Consider the following 15,858-nt stretch of genomic DNA (forward strand, 5'->3'; position numbering starts at 1 on the left):
GAACCGCTGACGCCGGTTTTCTCTGGTTCGGACCAGGTGTTGCTCCACATGGATTCCGGTGGTTTGATGCATGAGTACTGGTTAAGGCCCGGTGTGTCTCAGGGCATCGACGCCGTGATTCACACGCAGACGCACCTGATGGCAGCTACCGGCCGAGGAAACACTCCGGCGGCGGCAGAGGCTGAGGGCTCCGGACAACTGCGGCCCGGCGAGCGTACGGATTCCGCCGGCGGTAGCGGTTCCTCCACGCCGAGGCCGCGGCGAAGGTAATTATAAATGTGTATATATATAATTAAAGTTGCTATTGTAAATAATATATTTGAGTGTTATATATATATTTTTTAACTAGAATGGTAATTCTATAAATCTATCAAAATGGCCATGTCAAAACCTTATAACAATGATCATAGTCCTATTCATTTTAAGAATGTTCATATCATGATTTAATAAGGTTGATATCTAGCATATACAAGGTAAAAACATTTCGAACTCTTCTGGTGTATTGAATTATGCTGCTGTTTGGGCCGGGAATTAATATTGTTAAATGTTGTGTATGAACTCACACGAAATAACGAATATCACATACACATACACACACATAATATATATATGTGCATGATTTCATGTTGATACAAATACATATATACGTATGTATGTGTAGGAGTAAGGAGGAGGGGATTCAACAAACGGTGCTTGTGGCAGCTCCGAGGATGGGGAATACGGAGGTGCCACCGGACGACAACTACACGTGGCGTAAATACGGCCAAAAAGAAATTCTCGGTTCCAGGTTCCCTCGGTATAAATTACGTGCCCGTATTCTTGTTTTGCATGCGTACGTATATACATGTATATGTAGTAATTAATACCATATCATGAACCAAACACACCCGTTTTCACATCCAAATATTAAATTGTTTTACATCCTGTAATCAATTAACTTTACGTACGAATGAATGTGATGTTTCAGGGCATATTACAGATGCACTCATCAGAAACTATACAACTGTCCGGCGAAGAAGCAAGTTCAACGACTCGACGACGACCCGTTCACGTTCCGAGTCACGTACCGTGGCTCACACACTTGCCACGTGTCCCCCACTGCTCCCGTTTCCTCCTCTGCCGCCGCCGCCACGTCAACATCCGCCGCCGTCCCTTACGTCGCCGAGGTGGCCGACATGGCCAACGCAATGTTCGACTTCTCCCGCGGCAGCAGTAGCGCCGGCGACATGGATTTCGTCTTCCCTGTCCGAGGCCACGAGTACCACCTCCGCCGCGACTCACCGGAGAGAAAGGACGGGTTCTGATACGGTCGATATTAATTTTGCAGAGTAGATATTATTGATTTAATTATTCTAAATTACGAAAGATTGGTCAGAGCTTTACTTTCTATATATTAAATCAGGCAAAGAAAATGATGAATTGATTTAATTATTTTAATCGTTCGTGCGTTACTAATTGTCACAAAACTTTTGGCCATTTTTTTTCTGTCATTTTCCTATCAATGGTTTCGCAATCCAAGGAATCGTAGTAACAAGATTCTGTGTCTGAGCTCCAAGAGGGAGTTCTCTACTTGGCAATAATTATGTGCATTATTTTATTTTTGTAGTTTTCCGTACGAATCGTATACGAAAAATATCAGAGATATTTTCTTATATATATTTTTTTTTAAAAAAATTGGTACCAACGTAAATGTGCATGAAAATTTTAGAGACCGAAACGGTGATTCAGTGAATTCGATTGAGATTGTCAGTATGTAATGATTAAGAGAGTTGAAGTTTGCCCTGATGGGCAAGGCGACCATTGTACCTTAGCACCAAACAACGACAAAGCAACAAAATCAACTTGCAATAATGTCTCTGTGCTTTGTCCGATATTTCCTCATTATTGTTTTTTGCAAAACATTCATGACCACTATAACTGTATATCTGTTTATGGATAAAACTCTATACCCTTAAGATTTTTTTTTAAAAATTTGCAAATCATACACCCGAAAGGACTCTATACGATGCTCTCGTACGTAGATCTTTTCCTAATGTTAATATACGTTCATCATTCATTCCATGCACAATCAAATACAAAGACCGGAGCTGCAGAGAGAGAGAGAGAGATGGTGTTTTTATTGAATAACAAACAAAGTTTTTTAACTACTCTCATGAATACGGCATATTATATATATATATATATATATATATATATGCCACTACACAACCATCATCGAATGGATTCCAAGAGGCTGAACACACTATAAGCATATATATATATACGGCATAGAGATACACTAAGACGAATTCCTAGTTTAGTTACCTATACGCAATATGCATCGGAGAAGGAAGGCTGCTCGTTCTCGCCAAAGGCGAAACCTCGGCTTCCGAAGACCATCATCAAGTCCGTGTCCTTGTCCACGCCACGAGAATCACACGTCTCCCCGAAACAATACGGGATCTCGGGTTCATCGAACGCCATGAATTCTTGCCAAACCAACGACAAATCCCCCGTTGGACAGGTCGTGTACTCATCAGCGTTCTTCATCTCGTCCTCCTTTGCAGACACACTACTGCTCTCGTCTTGTTTAACCTGACTAATTTGCTCAATGTCTGAATCCACGATGATCTCGGAAGGTTCCAGTTTCGTAAGGATTTCTTCGTTGTGGTTACACGTGTGGTTGCCAATGTATGTGATTTGGAACGTAAGCGGGTCGTGTTCCAGTTTCTGGACTTGCTTTATAGCCCCGCACCCTTGTGTGTACTTGTGTGTGCACCTGAAGTAATTTCTGCAACATCAAGCAACAAAATCTATTGTCAATATATACCCATATTTATATATATATATATAGCCTTTTTCTCTCATATTGTGTGCGTATATATAGAATATCTATACATCGCATCTACATATATACACATATATACAGATGTACAGATTAAAGACCTTGGGTATTTCGCATTGAGAATCTCCTTCTGTCCATATTTTCTCCAAGCATGGGTGTCTTCGAGTGTGTTGGACTCCAGTGTCCATGACTGCGATTTCCTTCTGCGATTCATACAATCAAACGTAAAAGGCTAAATTTTAGCTGCCACGTACGATTCCAGCAAGCAAATCAAGAATGCGAACAAAGAAGAAAACCCCAATGTGTGAAATGATCTCTAGGGCGATTTGGCTCTTGTTCAAATGGATACATTATCATGCGTGCGTTGACCCGCGAGACCATTTACATATATGGTTAGGTTTCTAAAAGTAGATCTGGTGTCTGAACTCAACTTGGGGTTGTCACACATCTCAACTCAAATATGTAAACAAGATCCCATGTGTTCCAGTGAAACCTGAATCGAATGTTGTTCCCTTTAAATGTATTATTTATTTTCAAGAACATATATGTATGTATAATGTCATGGAAAAAAGAGGGTTCTGTCACTGTTTAGGAACCGATCCATACCCCTATAACCCCTTTTTGATGCGTCATTTCAATATAGCCGTCAATCCGATGGTACAAACGCAACTTGTGCGAATTAAGGCTCCATCAAACAATTGCGGAAATCCACTAAAAAAAAGGCAGAAAAGTGGATCCACGAAATTTTCATGGACAATCCTCAAGCTAGATCTCAAAGAAACATAATTCGGAAAAGATCAAGAAGTAAGAGAGAGTGGATGAACATACTTTCTCTTGTAGCATCCTCTCTTGCCCTTGTTAACACCCAAAAGCCTCTTCCTACCATGGCCGGAATCCTCACACCGTCCATCGTAAACCGCCGCCTCTAACGCCGGAGATTCACCGGAAGAAGCATTACGGGAACCATCCACGGGAACAGCGGCGGAGACAGGCTCGAAAGACCCCAAAACGGAGATGGTCTCGTCGAAAGAACCCAAGATCTTGGCCACGAGCTCGTCAACGTGACCGGGACTCGACCCGGACCCGGATAAGATCCGGGTCGTGCCGTGTGGATCGTGATCGCCAAAGGGCTCAGAGAGGAGAAGCTGAAGCTGAGTGGCGAACTCGTAGCCTTGAACAAGTTGCTCGACAACTTTTCCCTTTACGGCTTTAATATCCATAATGAAACAAAGGGAGTTGGGTTTTGCCTTTATTGGTGCGTTTTGATGATCTCAGAGTCGAAATGCTTAAGGTGAAAGTGTATGATATAGTGGGGAGGTGGGAGAAAAAAAAATAATGAGATTTTTTTTTTGGTCGGGTTCTTCGATTATTGGTTCAGACACAGACAAAAGAAGAAGAGATAGTTGGGGGGAGGAGGGGGAAAGAGAGGGAGGAGAGCAGGAAGGGTAGAAATGGAAATTCGTACAAATGATAGGGTTATGCTAAGATTCGTGCATCTTTAAAAAAAAACTTTTAGGTATCCTAATTTAATTCATATCCCAGTACATAATAAATTTTATTTATTTTCCAAAGTAAATATTTAAAAATTTAGATATTTATGTTCCATATGTATCATTACATACTATTAAAAAACAAAAAAATATATACATATTGATAAAATATCTTTAAAAATTATATATATATAGTCTCATATACATACACATCCAAACGAGCAAAATATTCGATATAATATAAGTAAAACATTTCTATTTGCCGTATATATATGTATATATATAATTTGACCAGGACTAATAAATGAGTTGGGGGTGTGGGGGTGAGGGCACGGATGAAACCCAATTGCTTAGGAGAGGAAAGCTGACGTATGATGAATGACATCATCTTTATTTACGAGAGTTGTTTTTAAATAATTTGGATAAATATTGCAATTTTTTTGTGAGGATGAAATTCGTCTTGTCGTTGTGTTTGCGATGTTTTCTTTGTTTTTTTTTTGTGAGATAATATGATGATATTATTATTGTACGATTCTTCTATGAATGGACGAACGATACTATTTTTTTGTGACTAAATACAGCCACACAGTTTATTTTTAATTTAATAAATATTTTTTATTTGAAAAAAATAAATCATTTTCAATTTTTGTTTGATTTTTTCTAACAAAGAAAATTTCACAACATAAATAAACTTTTTTTTGTGTGTGTGTGAAAAACAATTTACATATTATTTTTCCATAAGTTTATAATTTTACTAAGAAAAACAAGAAATGATTATATATATATATATATATATATATGTGTGTGTGTTGAATCATTAATTTATACTTTTAACTTTTAAGAAGGGTAACTCCATGACAGCCGACAAGAGCAAAGAGCAAACGGTTTTTTGTGCTACGTATAATAATTGTACGCTAATTTTCCGGAGAAGTGTGTGTATATATATATACATATATATATATATATATATATATATATCAAATGTCCAACACCATTAAAAAAATAAATTAAATTTAAATATTATTTAGTACAAAAGAAAAAATAAAATATTGTTTTTATTTCCGTGGATGATGACAGAGGAGGTCAATGTATCGAAAGAAGTCCAGAAAATATTAAAGAATTTTAATTTATTTTAAGATGAGTTGTCTAAAAAATATTTAATAAAAGCAGACTCGATCAAGAATGAACTTCTGCTTCTAATCAATTTAAAATATACTTGAAGATGATCTGTCATGGATTTGAATATGTTTTTGTTGATGTGATCATATATTATTTGTGTGTATATATAATGTAAGTGCAACATTATCTAGTTGGGCCATGTTATTTATTAAATACGAAACCAATTTGCACAAAATAAAAATGCATGGTTGAACTATATATTGCTTAATCTATATGTATATATAATATAATATAATATAATATAGTCCATATCGGATAAGCATCGTAACAAATAGTTGAATTAATCCATCATATATGTCACTTTATATCATATAGATCAAGCCAACATGATCATCTTGCCACCATATTTTTCTTAGTTCCCTACCCTTACGGTCGTTTTCTGCGGCGGTTAATGGGTTTTCCTTTTCATAATCCAGTGTCATATAATTGAATCTAAATAATCATTACTTACATATTGTACGTACATGCATACATATGTACAAACTTAGTAGAAAAAATATATAAAATTTAGTGTTCGAATGCTAGCTCTTAAACCTCTTCATCTATCACTCATTTGCAATCTACACTGATTTACGTCTCTCACGTGATTTCCAGATTATAATACGAAAATGGGGTTACGGATTAACACGTTATAAAAAAAATATGTAAAATTTACTTACATATATATGTATATATATGTAAAAAGGAAAGTGAGAGGAAATTCACATAAAATGATTACCACCTATTGGAAAAAGGAAATTTAAATGAGACAACATTCCAAGAATAAAGACAATAAATGGAAATGCGTTACTTGGAAAAAAAAAAGGTAATAACTCGAAAAGTCAATAATTGAGGCAAAACGGAACTGCTTGGATCATAGCTCACATGGTCTCCTCGTGTGAGAACACATATTCTCTACTTTCCAATCCATTCAGTTGAATAAATCACTCGGGTTTCTAGAACATTACCTAACAAAATTCGGTCTCCGTTGCTTTTTATTTTTGATTTTTTATTATAAAGATTTATAATAATCAGAGATAAAATATTTTGATATTTGGTTGGACCGTTTCTAATTTTGATTCGTTTATTTAAGAGAGACTATATATCCATTCATTATTTGGTGTATGTTTCGGTTTAATTCGATTTTATTAGGGTTCCATCCCAATTCATTTTTTTATCCATTTCATGAAATGTAATGACTAACGAGGTATATGGTTGAACTTTTTATTACTTACTTGACTAGTCAAACAAGTAATTTGGAAATTATTAAATTATCAAAAACATTGTTAGCGTGCCCTATAGATGATTATTAATATTCATTTTCAAACATCAAATCATTTCGTACCAAAAAAATATTAATACCACAGTTTGGTTTGGGTTGGTTAGGCAGAGGGATTATCATATATAAATATTCCGTTTCAAAATATCAAACCTTGGAAAAAAATGACGGTCCATCTCGTATCACAAATTAACGAGAAAATCAAATTAAGGACAGTCGCTTTCCGCCACGTGGCAAAGGGTAAAATCGTAACTTACGAAGATAACCCCGACTTGTACGGAAAGGCCCACGGTCTTCTGACTTGTACCGAAAGGCCCACGGTCTCAGCCCATGGTTTGGAGACAATTCTAAGGTGTTATCGGAGGAAATTCCCGCCGTCCCTCGCCGTCCGGATGGTCTCATCGTCGCCTTCACAATCCTCCAGTTCCGTCGGCCGGAACCCTAGCTCGATTATCAGCGAACTCAAAATCGGACTCCGCTTTCCCCGTATCTCAAACCCGGAATCTCGCTTGCTCTCCCTGTTTCTGCCCGAAACCCACGGTCGCATTTTCGATCTCTGGAGCTTTCCGACATAGCGTGACGGTGTCTGCTGAGTGTTCTTCCGGGAATTCTCACTCAGTACCGATGGAAATCGGGGTAAGGTAGAATCCGGGGAATCGGATTTGGGTTCGCTTGAGGTTGTCTCCTTCTACAAGTTCGCTAATTTTCCTGACCATGCTGATTTGAGGAGGCCATTGAAGGAGCTGTGCGAGGAACTGGTATGCTATTTCGTTAGTTCAAACAAATCTAGCGATTTTCGGCTCAGTGTTCTGTGATGCTTTTGTCTGCAACTCGATTACGTAGCCGGAAAAGCCAAAACCGGAGGCTTTGTGAATCAATCTGGTAATGAAAGTTTAATTACATCTTTTCTGGTTGAATAGTGTGTTATATTTGACCTTATAAGCTGGTGATTTATGGGTTTAGGACGCCTTAATTGTGTTTTGAACGAGCAATACACGTGCCTCTGGTTATTACCTCACTGACTATGTCATCATCCTGACCAGAAACATGAGAAAAATGGTGTAGGTGCCATAGTTTTTCACCATTAAGTCGAGTTTCACCAGCGTGTTTCGAGACCTGGGGAGTCATTCATTGGTGGCCCTGATAATGGTCAGCGACCTGTCACTAAACCAGATAGTGCGAAGATTTCTGCTTCGAGTTAGATGGCATTTTATTGGAAAAAGCTTGAATCTTTGGAGGAGATTTGAAAGCCTTTTAAGTTGTTCTTTGAGGCACTGCTCTCTGTGTTTGTAACTTCTCATGCCAGATACCATAGTTCTGTGGAGGAGTTTACAAGTGATCTGCAGGTAATCTTCAACTTCTACTTATTCTAGATTTTGGGATCTTAAATTTATCAGAATACATCAAAATAGGTAGCCACTAATGTTTAAACTTCACTATTTACACCGGAGAGAAGGCTGTCGCAACGGCACGTTGTTCGGGTGTCTAGACAAAGGACGGCATGAGATGCGAAAACGAGAAGTGGTTAGGTGTTCTTTGCGTAGTTATTCGACGACCCGAAGGCAAAGACTCGTCTCGTTGATTATGGTCACTTGGTTTTAAGGATCTTGGTGTCGATTCGATCTGACAGCGAACGAGAGAGAGAATGAGAGGAGGAGCGATGTCCAAGTTTCCAAGGCCAAGGCTCCGTTACCAATCGACGGACATCCAGGCCGCCGTCTGCCCTAGTAAAAACCTGAAGTAAGGGGATACGTTTTGTTCACGGTAACGGACGTTAAAAAGATCAAGCGAATTACGAAAATGCCAACGACATCTCGAGTAAAGTACAAAATTACCCCTGTGAGGAAAGAGACATAACGTATACATACTCGTGGGAAACTCGTGTGTGCTTGGACACAACGACTACAAAACCCTAATCTCGATCTTCGTCTGTTTTTGTCCTTCGTGCCTGGCTCGTAGATAGGAAGGAAGAATCTTAAAAAGGCAACGCAGGAGCAGACCCTGACGCTCGAGGAAGGTCACAGCATCGCCCAGGTCGTGTCTCTCAGAGGTTCTAATCTCATCGAGGTAGGTAAAAGCTTCTGTTTTTTCTTTCGGGATTTTCTCTATATGTTTTTTCTTTGATCTAAGTGGGTTAGTCACCTTTATAGCTCTGTATAAAGATTGAATTTTTTTTTTTACTTCTTGTTCAGTTAAAATTAATTATCAACTGAAAGTTCCGGAATTTCTTTGAATATATTGGATCTCGCAAGTAGTAGTCCAATACAGATGGCGTCATAAGAGTTCGTTGTGCGGTCGATTTGCCATTGTAGTTCTCTGTCCATTGTTTCTAACAATTGCGTGCTCTTGTCTCTTTGAAGGTAATGGATGTTAAAGGAGAGAAATCATTAGCATTGTTTCCAGCAAAATTTCAGAAGAGCATGTGGATTAAACGAGGCACGTTTCAAGCACCCTTCGCTGTAACTTTCACAAAACAAAACAGAAAGAGGATTTATTTATGATTCCTATTCGATGATTTTGTGTTATGCCCCCTCCTTGCCTTGTTCAAGACCAGCTTTTTCTGGTTTCGTATAATTTGGATTTTGTGTGTACTGTTTTTTTGGGTGATTTTGTGTTCTTACCAGCTTCTTTTACATGGTTTCCTCCAATTCCCCCACGTAAAATAGTTTTCCTTCTGAAAATACGAGACGTCCCGTTGGATCTTTGACTTCAATGTACTGATTTCTGGTTTCTTTCCGACGGAATTTGCGAAAAAGTTAATGGTGTGACATTGATTGGCAGGAAGTTTTGTGGTCGTAGATCAAACGGGAAAGGAGAAGGCTCTTGAGTCTGGTAGCAAAGTTGCATGTATTGTCTGTCGAGTTCTATTCTATGAGCAAGTTCGTGCTCTTCGAAAGTCTCCGGAATGGTAGAGCTTCCACCATTTCTCTTCTTATGTTTTTTGTGTGTATGTGAATGATATCTCGTTTCATCCTATGCCTCTTCTGTTGTCTAATACACACGCAGGCCAGAAATCTTCAGAGAAACAAAGTCAAAGGAAGCTGATGAAAACTCTCAAAGACAGACCACTGAGCAAGAAGAGAATGGAGAGATTGATACGAGTGATGACGATGATGGCTTACCGCCATTGGAGGCCAACACAAACAGGATGAAGCCATTTGGGGTGCATTTGGAAGCAGAAACAGATTCAGGGTCCGAGTCAGATTCGTAGAAACGCAAGTAAAGATCTCTTAGTGCTCTCTTGAGATTTTTCAAGCTGTACTAATTGCAAACGATTGGTACCCAACACAGCCGCTGAAAAAGCATTTTATTTATCAAAAAGATTGATTTTTTACCCACTGGAAAACTTGCAAATTCTCATTTACATACAAAACAAAACAATGGAAAGATGATTTGCAGATAATGTCTTGAAATATGCGGTCAGGTCGAGCAAAGCTTCTTGACTAAACCTTGTAATAGCATCTACATATCAGACATTTCTTCCTTGTTAACCGTTTTTGCCGAAGAACAGCACGTCTGAGAGAGATGGCGATGAGTTGATTGGCGAACGGAGCGGAGAAAGCATATGGGGATGCAGTGGTGAAGCCATTGGAGAATGCACTGGGGAACCCAGTGGATAAAAGCGTGGGGAACCAACCGGGGTATGAATTGGTGAGGTGAGAGGTGACCGTAGAGGTGAACTTGGCGTTGTGTACAGTGCATGACGCAAGCCCACAATTTCGGATGGACCCATTGTGCTGCAGATATGAGCATATGGTTCGAAGGTTAGTCCCTTCTTGTCATCCTCATCTTGCATTTCCTCTGAGTGATCTCCTGGCTTGTTCTCTGCAGTCTCACTGTCGAGTTTTATCGTTCTACTTGAACATTCGTTGGCATCTGAACTGCAAGATGATCTATCTTCTTCAGATTCACCCGATTCGAGGGTTTGCTCAAGCTTGTCTTGAGACAGATCCAAATGAAACAGCATTTCATGTACTGTTTCCTCCTCTTGTTGAAGTTGTTCCCCAAGATAAAGTTTGGATACTTCAACTGCTTTTATCGACTTGGTTTCATTTTCATCCTCCTCTGGGACATCCTCCAAATGAGACACAACTCTCTCTTCCGCGTAATCATCAGGTTCAAGTGCTTCATTTGAATCTTTATGATCATTGAGGGATCCCCCGAGACAGATTTCTATTCTGTCTTCGTTAGCCTCCTCTGGTTCAAACAGTCAGCGAACGAGAGAGAGAATGAGAGGAGGAGCGATGTCCAAGTTTCCAAGGCCAAGGCTCCGTTACCAATCGACGGACATCCAGGCCGCCGTCTGCCCTAGTAAAAACCTGAAGTAAGGGGATACGTTTTGTTCACGGTAACGGACGTTAAAAAGATCAAGCGAATTACGAAAATGCCAACGACATCTCGAGTAAAGTACAAAATTACCCCTGTGAGGAAAGAGACATAACGTATACATACTCGTGGGAAACTCGTGTGTGCTTGGACACAACGACTACAAAACCCTAATCTCGATCTTCGTCTGTTTTTGTCCTTCGTGCCTGGCTCGTAGATAGGAAGGAAGAATCTTAAAAAGGCAACGCAGGAGCAGACCCTGACGCTCGAGGAAGGTCACAGCATCGCCCAGGTCGTGTCTCTCAGAGGTTCTAATCTCATCGAGGTAGGTAAAAGCTTCTGTTTTTTCTTTCGGGATTTTCTCTATATGTTTTTTCTTTGATCTAAGTGGGTTAGTCACCTTTATAGCTCTGTATAAAGATTGAATTTTTTTTTTTACTTCTTGTTCAGTTAAAATTAATTATCAACTGAAAGTTCCGGAATTTCTTTGAATATATTGGATCTCGCAAGTAGTAGTCCAATACAGATGGCGTCATAAGAGTTCGTTGTGCGGTCGATTTGCCATTGTAGTTCTCTGTCCATTGTTTCTAACAATTGCGTGCTCTTGTCTCTTTGAAGGTAATGGATGTTAAAGGAGAGAAATCATTAGCATTGTTTCCAGCAAAATTTCAGAAGAGCATGTGGATTAAACGAGGCACGTTTCAAGCACCCTTCGCTGTAACTTTCACAAAACAAAACAGAAAGAGGATTTATTTATGATTCCTATTCGATGATTTTGTGTTATGCCCCCTCCTTGCCTTGTTCAAGACCAGCTTTTTCTGGTTTCGTATAATTTGGATTTTGTGTGTACTGTTTTTTTGGGTGATTTTGTGTTCTTACCAGCTTCTTTTACATGGTTTCCTCCAATTCCCCCACGTAAAATAGTTTTCCTTCTGAAAATACGAGACGTCCCGTTGGATCTTTGACTTCAATGTACTGATTTCTGGTTTCTTTCCGACGGAATTTGCGAAAAAGTTAATGGTGTGACATTGATTGGCAGGAAGTTTTGTGGTCGTAGATCAAACGGGAAAGGAGAAGGCTCTTGAGTCTGGTAGCAAAGTTGCATGTATTGTCTGTCGAGTTCTATTCTATGAGCAAGTTCGTGCTCTTCGAAAGTCTCCGGAATGGTAGAGCTTCCACCATTTCTCTTCTTATGTTTTTTGTGTGTATGTGAATGATATCTCGTTTCATCCTATGCCTCTTCTGTTGTCTAATACACACGCAGGCCAGAAATCTTCAGAGAAACAAAGTCAAAGGAAGCTGATGAAAACTCTCAAAGACAGACCACTGAGCAAGAAGAGAATGGAGAGATTGATACGAGTGATGACGATGATGGCTTACCGCCATTGGAGGCCAACACAAACAGGATGAAGCCATTTGGGGTGCATTTGGAAGCAGAAACAGATTCAGGGTCCGAGTCAGATTCGTAGAAACGCAAGTAAAGATCTCTTAGTGCTCTCTTGAGATTTTTCAAGCTGTACTAATTGCAAACGATTGGTACCCAACACAGCCGCTGAAAAAGCATTTTATTTATCAAAAAGATTGATTTTTTACCCACTGGAAAACTTGCAAATTCTCATTTACATACAAAACAAAACAATGGAAAGATGATTTGCAGATAATGTCTTGAAATATGCGGTCAGGTCGAGCAAAGCTTCTTGACTAAACCTTGTAATAGCATCTACATATCAGACATTTCTTCCTTGTTAACCGTTTTTGCCGAAGAACAGCACGTCTGAGAGAGATGGCGATGAGTTGATTGGCGAACGGAGCGGAGAAAGCATATGGGGATGCAGTGGTGAAGCCATTGGAGAATGCACTGGGGAACCCAGTGGATAAAAGCGTGGGGAACCAACCGGGGTATGAATTGGTGAGGTGAGAGGTGACCGTAGAGGTGAACTTGGCGTTGTGTACAGTGCATGACGCAAGCCCACAATTTCGGATGGACCCATTGTGCTGCAGATATGAGCATATGGTTCGAAGGTTAGTCCCTTCTTGTCATCCTCATCTTGCATTTCCTCTGAGTGATCTCCTGGCTTGTTCTCTGCAGTCTCACTGTCGAGTTTTATCGTTCTACTTGAACATTCGTTGGCATCTGAACTGCAAGATGATCTATCTTCTTCAGATTCACCCGATTCGAGGGTTTGCTCAAGCTTGTCTTGAGACAGATCCAAATGAAACAGCATTTCATGTACTGTTTCCTCCTCTTGTTGAAGTTGTTCCCCAAGATAAAGTTTGGATACTTCAACTGCTTTTATCGACTTGGTTTCATTTTCATCCTCCTCTACACCGGAGAGAAGGCTGTCGCAACGGCACGTTGTTCGGGTGTCTAGACAAAGGACGGCATGAGATGCGAAAACGAGAAGTGGTTAGGTGTTCTTTGCGTAGTTATTCGACGACCCGAAGGCAAAGACTCGTCTCGTTGATTATGGTCACTTGGTTTTAAGGATCTTGGTGTCGATTCGATCTGACAGCGAACGAGAGAGAGAATGAGAGGAGGAGCGATGTCCAAGTTTCCAAGGCCAAGGCTCCGTTACCAATCGACGGACATCCAGGCCGCCGTCTGCCCTAGTAAAAACCTGAAGTAAGGGGATACGTTTTGTTCACGGTAACGGACGTTAAAAAGATCAAGCGAATTACGAAAATGCCAACGACATCTCGAGTAAAGTACAAAATTACCCCTGTGAGGAAAGAGACATAACGTATACATACTCGTGGGAAACTCGTGTGTGCTTGGACACAACGACTACAAAACCCTAATCTCGATCTTCGTCTGTTTTTGTCCTTCGTGCCTGGCTCGTAGATAGGAAGGAAGAATCTTAAAAAGGCAACGCAGGAGCAGACCCTGACGCTCGAGGAAGGTCACAGCATCGCCCAGGTCGTGTCTCTCAGAGGTTCTAATCTCATCGAGGTAGGTAAAAGCTTCTGTTTTTTCTTTCGGGACGCAAGCTGCTTTTACAGACAAAATCTCCTCCACAATCATTGTTTGGACATGACAATGGACCCTCATCAGGACAACACTCGTCATGATCTACCGAAGCTGAATCCTCCTGGTCTTCCTGATGATTACTAACATGATCATCACCAAGACTCGGGTCTGAATCCAACACTCTGGGAGTATATGGGACTGTAGGTGCTTTTTCTTTAGGAGAGAACTTAAGCAACCCAGAACAGCCGCCACATCTCACCAGATATCTATTCCTCTTGCCTTGAAGAAACCCCTCAGACAGCTGCAGAAGTTGTAAGCAATAGTAACAAGTTACAAAAGGTGCACCTCCTGCAGCAGGAAGAACATGATGCTTGACCACATGATTCCTCTCTTTAACATAATCATTTATGTCCCTGCAAGTACCCTTTTGGCTATATGACTCAATCTTTGAACTCCATGCAGGATAAGAATGCTCAGATTGTGCGGAACGATGTGGAGTTGCCGTGCAAGAGCTGCTATGATCGTAGAAACCCTGGCCTGGAAATCCTTGGTACTGAAAATCTCGCATTGGTGATGATTGTCCAGACCACTGGTAGTGCCTTGCATCTGTCGTATCCCGGGAGAAATGGATCGATGAGGCACCAGAACTCTCTCCTGACCATCCGCCTCTTTGATATTGCCTGAAACGGTTCTGTTGATGATTATAACTCTGCTCGGCTGCAGAAACGTAAGATGCATGGAAAGGACTGGCACATTCATATGCAGAAGAAGGGGACGGGCTCGTTGGATAGAAGGGATTCCGAGGAGAACTCTCGTATTGCCCTTTTTGGATCCAGTCTCCAGTTTCCACGCTTCTGCCTACACTATATGGAGAGTTTCTGCCTGAAACACGCATAACAGAATCACCATTCTGACGGAATTTGTCCCGTCTTAGCCATTCTTCGAGAACATCATCAGACTTGTCATGCTTGTAAGCAGTTTCGGAATCATAACTCCTCGCACCAGAAGATGATGCAGCTGTGTCATACACAACATGGTGGTGAGTCTTCTTTACTGAATACTTACTACTACTTGCCAGAGAACCGACATCTTCAGATTCAGATTCTTCAGCAGCAGAAAGAAGAATAGCTTCTTGGACAGAGTTATGGCTGATCTGGGCAACTTCCCCTTTTGATGTCCAATGTTTTGCTGCACCAAAAAAGAGAGGTTTGTCATTGGAGGAAAGACGTTAAGCATCATGACTACTTGGAATCATTACAGATAGTGACGATATGTACACTTGTATGGCTTATATATATACACACCTTGAAGAACCGAGTCGCATCTACTGCATCGATAAAGAGGAGAATCTTCAGGCTCCTGGAGAATCTTCTGACACTTGGGACATCTCACAAGTCTAGCTTGAGTAGTTCGGTTGTTTGTCTTCTTCCTCCCTATGTTTCTGAACATAAGCTTAAGTTCCCTACCACCAGAAAGCTGCAACATTTGACAGAACAGAGCATGAAAGGTAAAAACCCAAGTCATATGTGCTAAGGATCTGTGCTCGAACATAATTGTCCCGATCAGTGAATTCACATGCAAGAGACGCGGACAAGGGAAAAAGGAAAAAGAAGATACCTTGGAACGAAGAAGAGAGAGAAATCTTGGTGAGGGTGAAGAGGCGGATTCATCATGGGTTTGCATGGAATAGGGGTTCAAGGATCTGCTCTGGTTCTTCTTCTGCTTCATGTCCGAGGATTCTGGTTTCGGTGATTGTCTTCAAGCAAGAGGAAGAAGAAGAGGTAAGATCTTATTCGAGAAGGCAAACGTAGAG

At 40.5% G+C, this 15,858-nt stretch overlaps 4 protein-coding genes across 4 annotated transcripts in view; 2 read left to right on the top strand and 2 right to left on the bottom strand.

Moving 5' to 3' along the window:
* LOC104824597 (WRKY transcription factor 55-like) overlaps positions 1-1,391 on the top strand; it is a gene marked incomplete at its 5' end in the record, with an annotated part of 1,843 nt that extends 452 nt beyond the window's left edge. Inside the window, 3 exons of the mRNA XM_010556693.2 lie at positions 4-266; positions 662-796; positions 968-1,391. Of these exons, the coding sequence (XP_010554995.2) occupies positions 4-266; positions 662-796; positions 968-1,304 (735 nt within the window). The remainder of the gene's footprint in view (positions 1-3; positions 267-661; positions 797-967) is intronic.
* Positions 1,392-2,088: 697 nt separating this feature from the next.
* Positions 2,089-4,224, bottom strand: LOC104824368 (probable WRKY transcription factor 54). The gene is made up of 3 exons (XM_010556423.1): positions 3,653-4,224; positions 2,926-3,027; positions 2,089-2,770 (listed from the first exon to the last, which is right to left on the bottom strand). Exons 1-3 carry the CDS (start codon positions 4,042-4,044, stop codon positions 2,305-2,307), a joined length of 960 nt encoding a protein of 319 aa, XP_010554725.1. The 5' UTR covers positions 4,045-4,224; the 3' UTR covers positions 2,089-2,304.
* A 4,312-nt stretch (positions 4,225-8,536) lies between these two features.
* Positions 8,537-10,085, top strand: LOC104824370 (probable RNA-binding protein EIF1AD). The gene is made up of 5 exons (XM_010556425.1): positions 8,537-8,569; positions 8,711-8,818; positions 9,112-9,187; positions 9,533-9,659; positions 9,758-10,085. Exons 1-5 carry the CDS (start codon positions 8,552-8,554, stop codon positions 9,960-9,962), a joined length of 534 nt encoding a protein of 177 aa, XP_010554727.1. The 5' UTR covers positions 8,537-8,551; the 3' UTR covers positions 9,963-10,085.
* On the bottom strand, positions 10,042-15,826 carry LOC104824598. Its single transcript, XM_019203657.1, has 7 exons — positions 15,663-15,826; positions 15,350-15,521; positions 14,061-15,233; positions 13,031-13,445; positions 12,785-12,935; positions 12,458-12,596; positions 10,042-10,960 (listed from the first exon to the last, which is right to left on the bottom strand). Exons 1-7 carry the CDS (start codon positions 15,771-15,773, stop codon positions 10,239-10,241), a joined length of 2,883 nt encoding a protein of 960 aa, XP_019059202.1. The 5' UTR covers positions 15,774-15,826; the 3' UTR covers positions 10,042-10,238.
* Positions 15,827-15,858: the final 32 nt, after the last annotated feature.

Source organism: Tarenaya hassleriana, unplaced genomic scaffold (assembly GCF_000463585.1).
Source record: "Tarenaya hassleriana unplaced genomic scaffold, ASM46358v1 Cleome4, whole genome shotgun sequence".
NCBI lineage: Eukaryota > Viridiplantae > Streptophyta > Magnoliopsida > Brassicales > Cleomaceae > Tarenaya > Tarenaya hassleriana.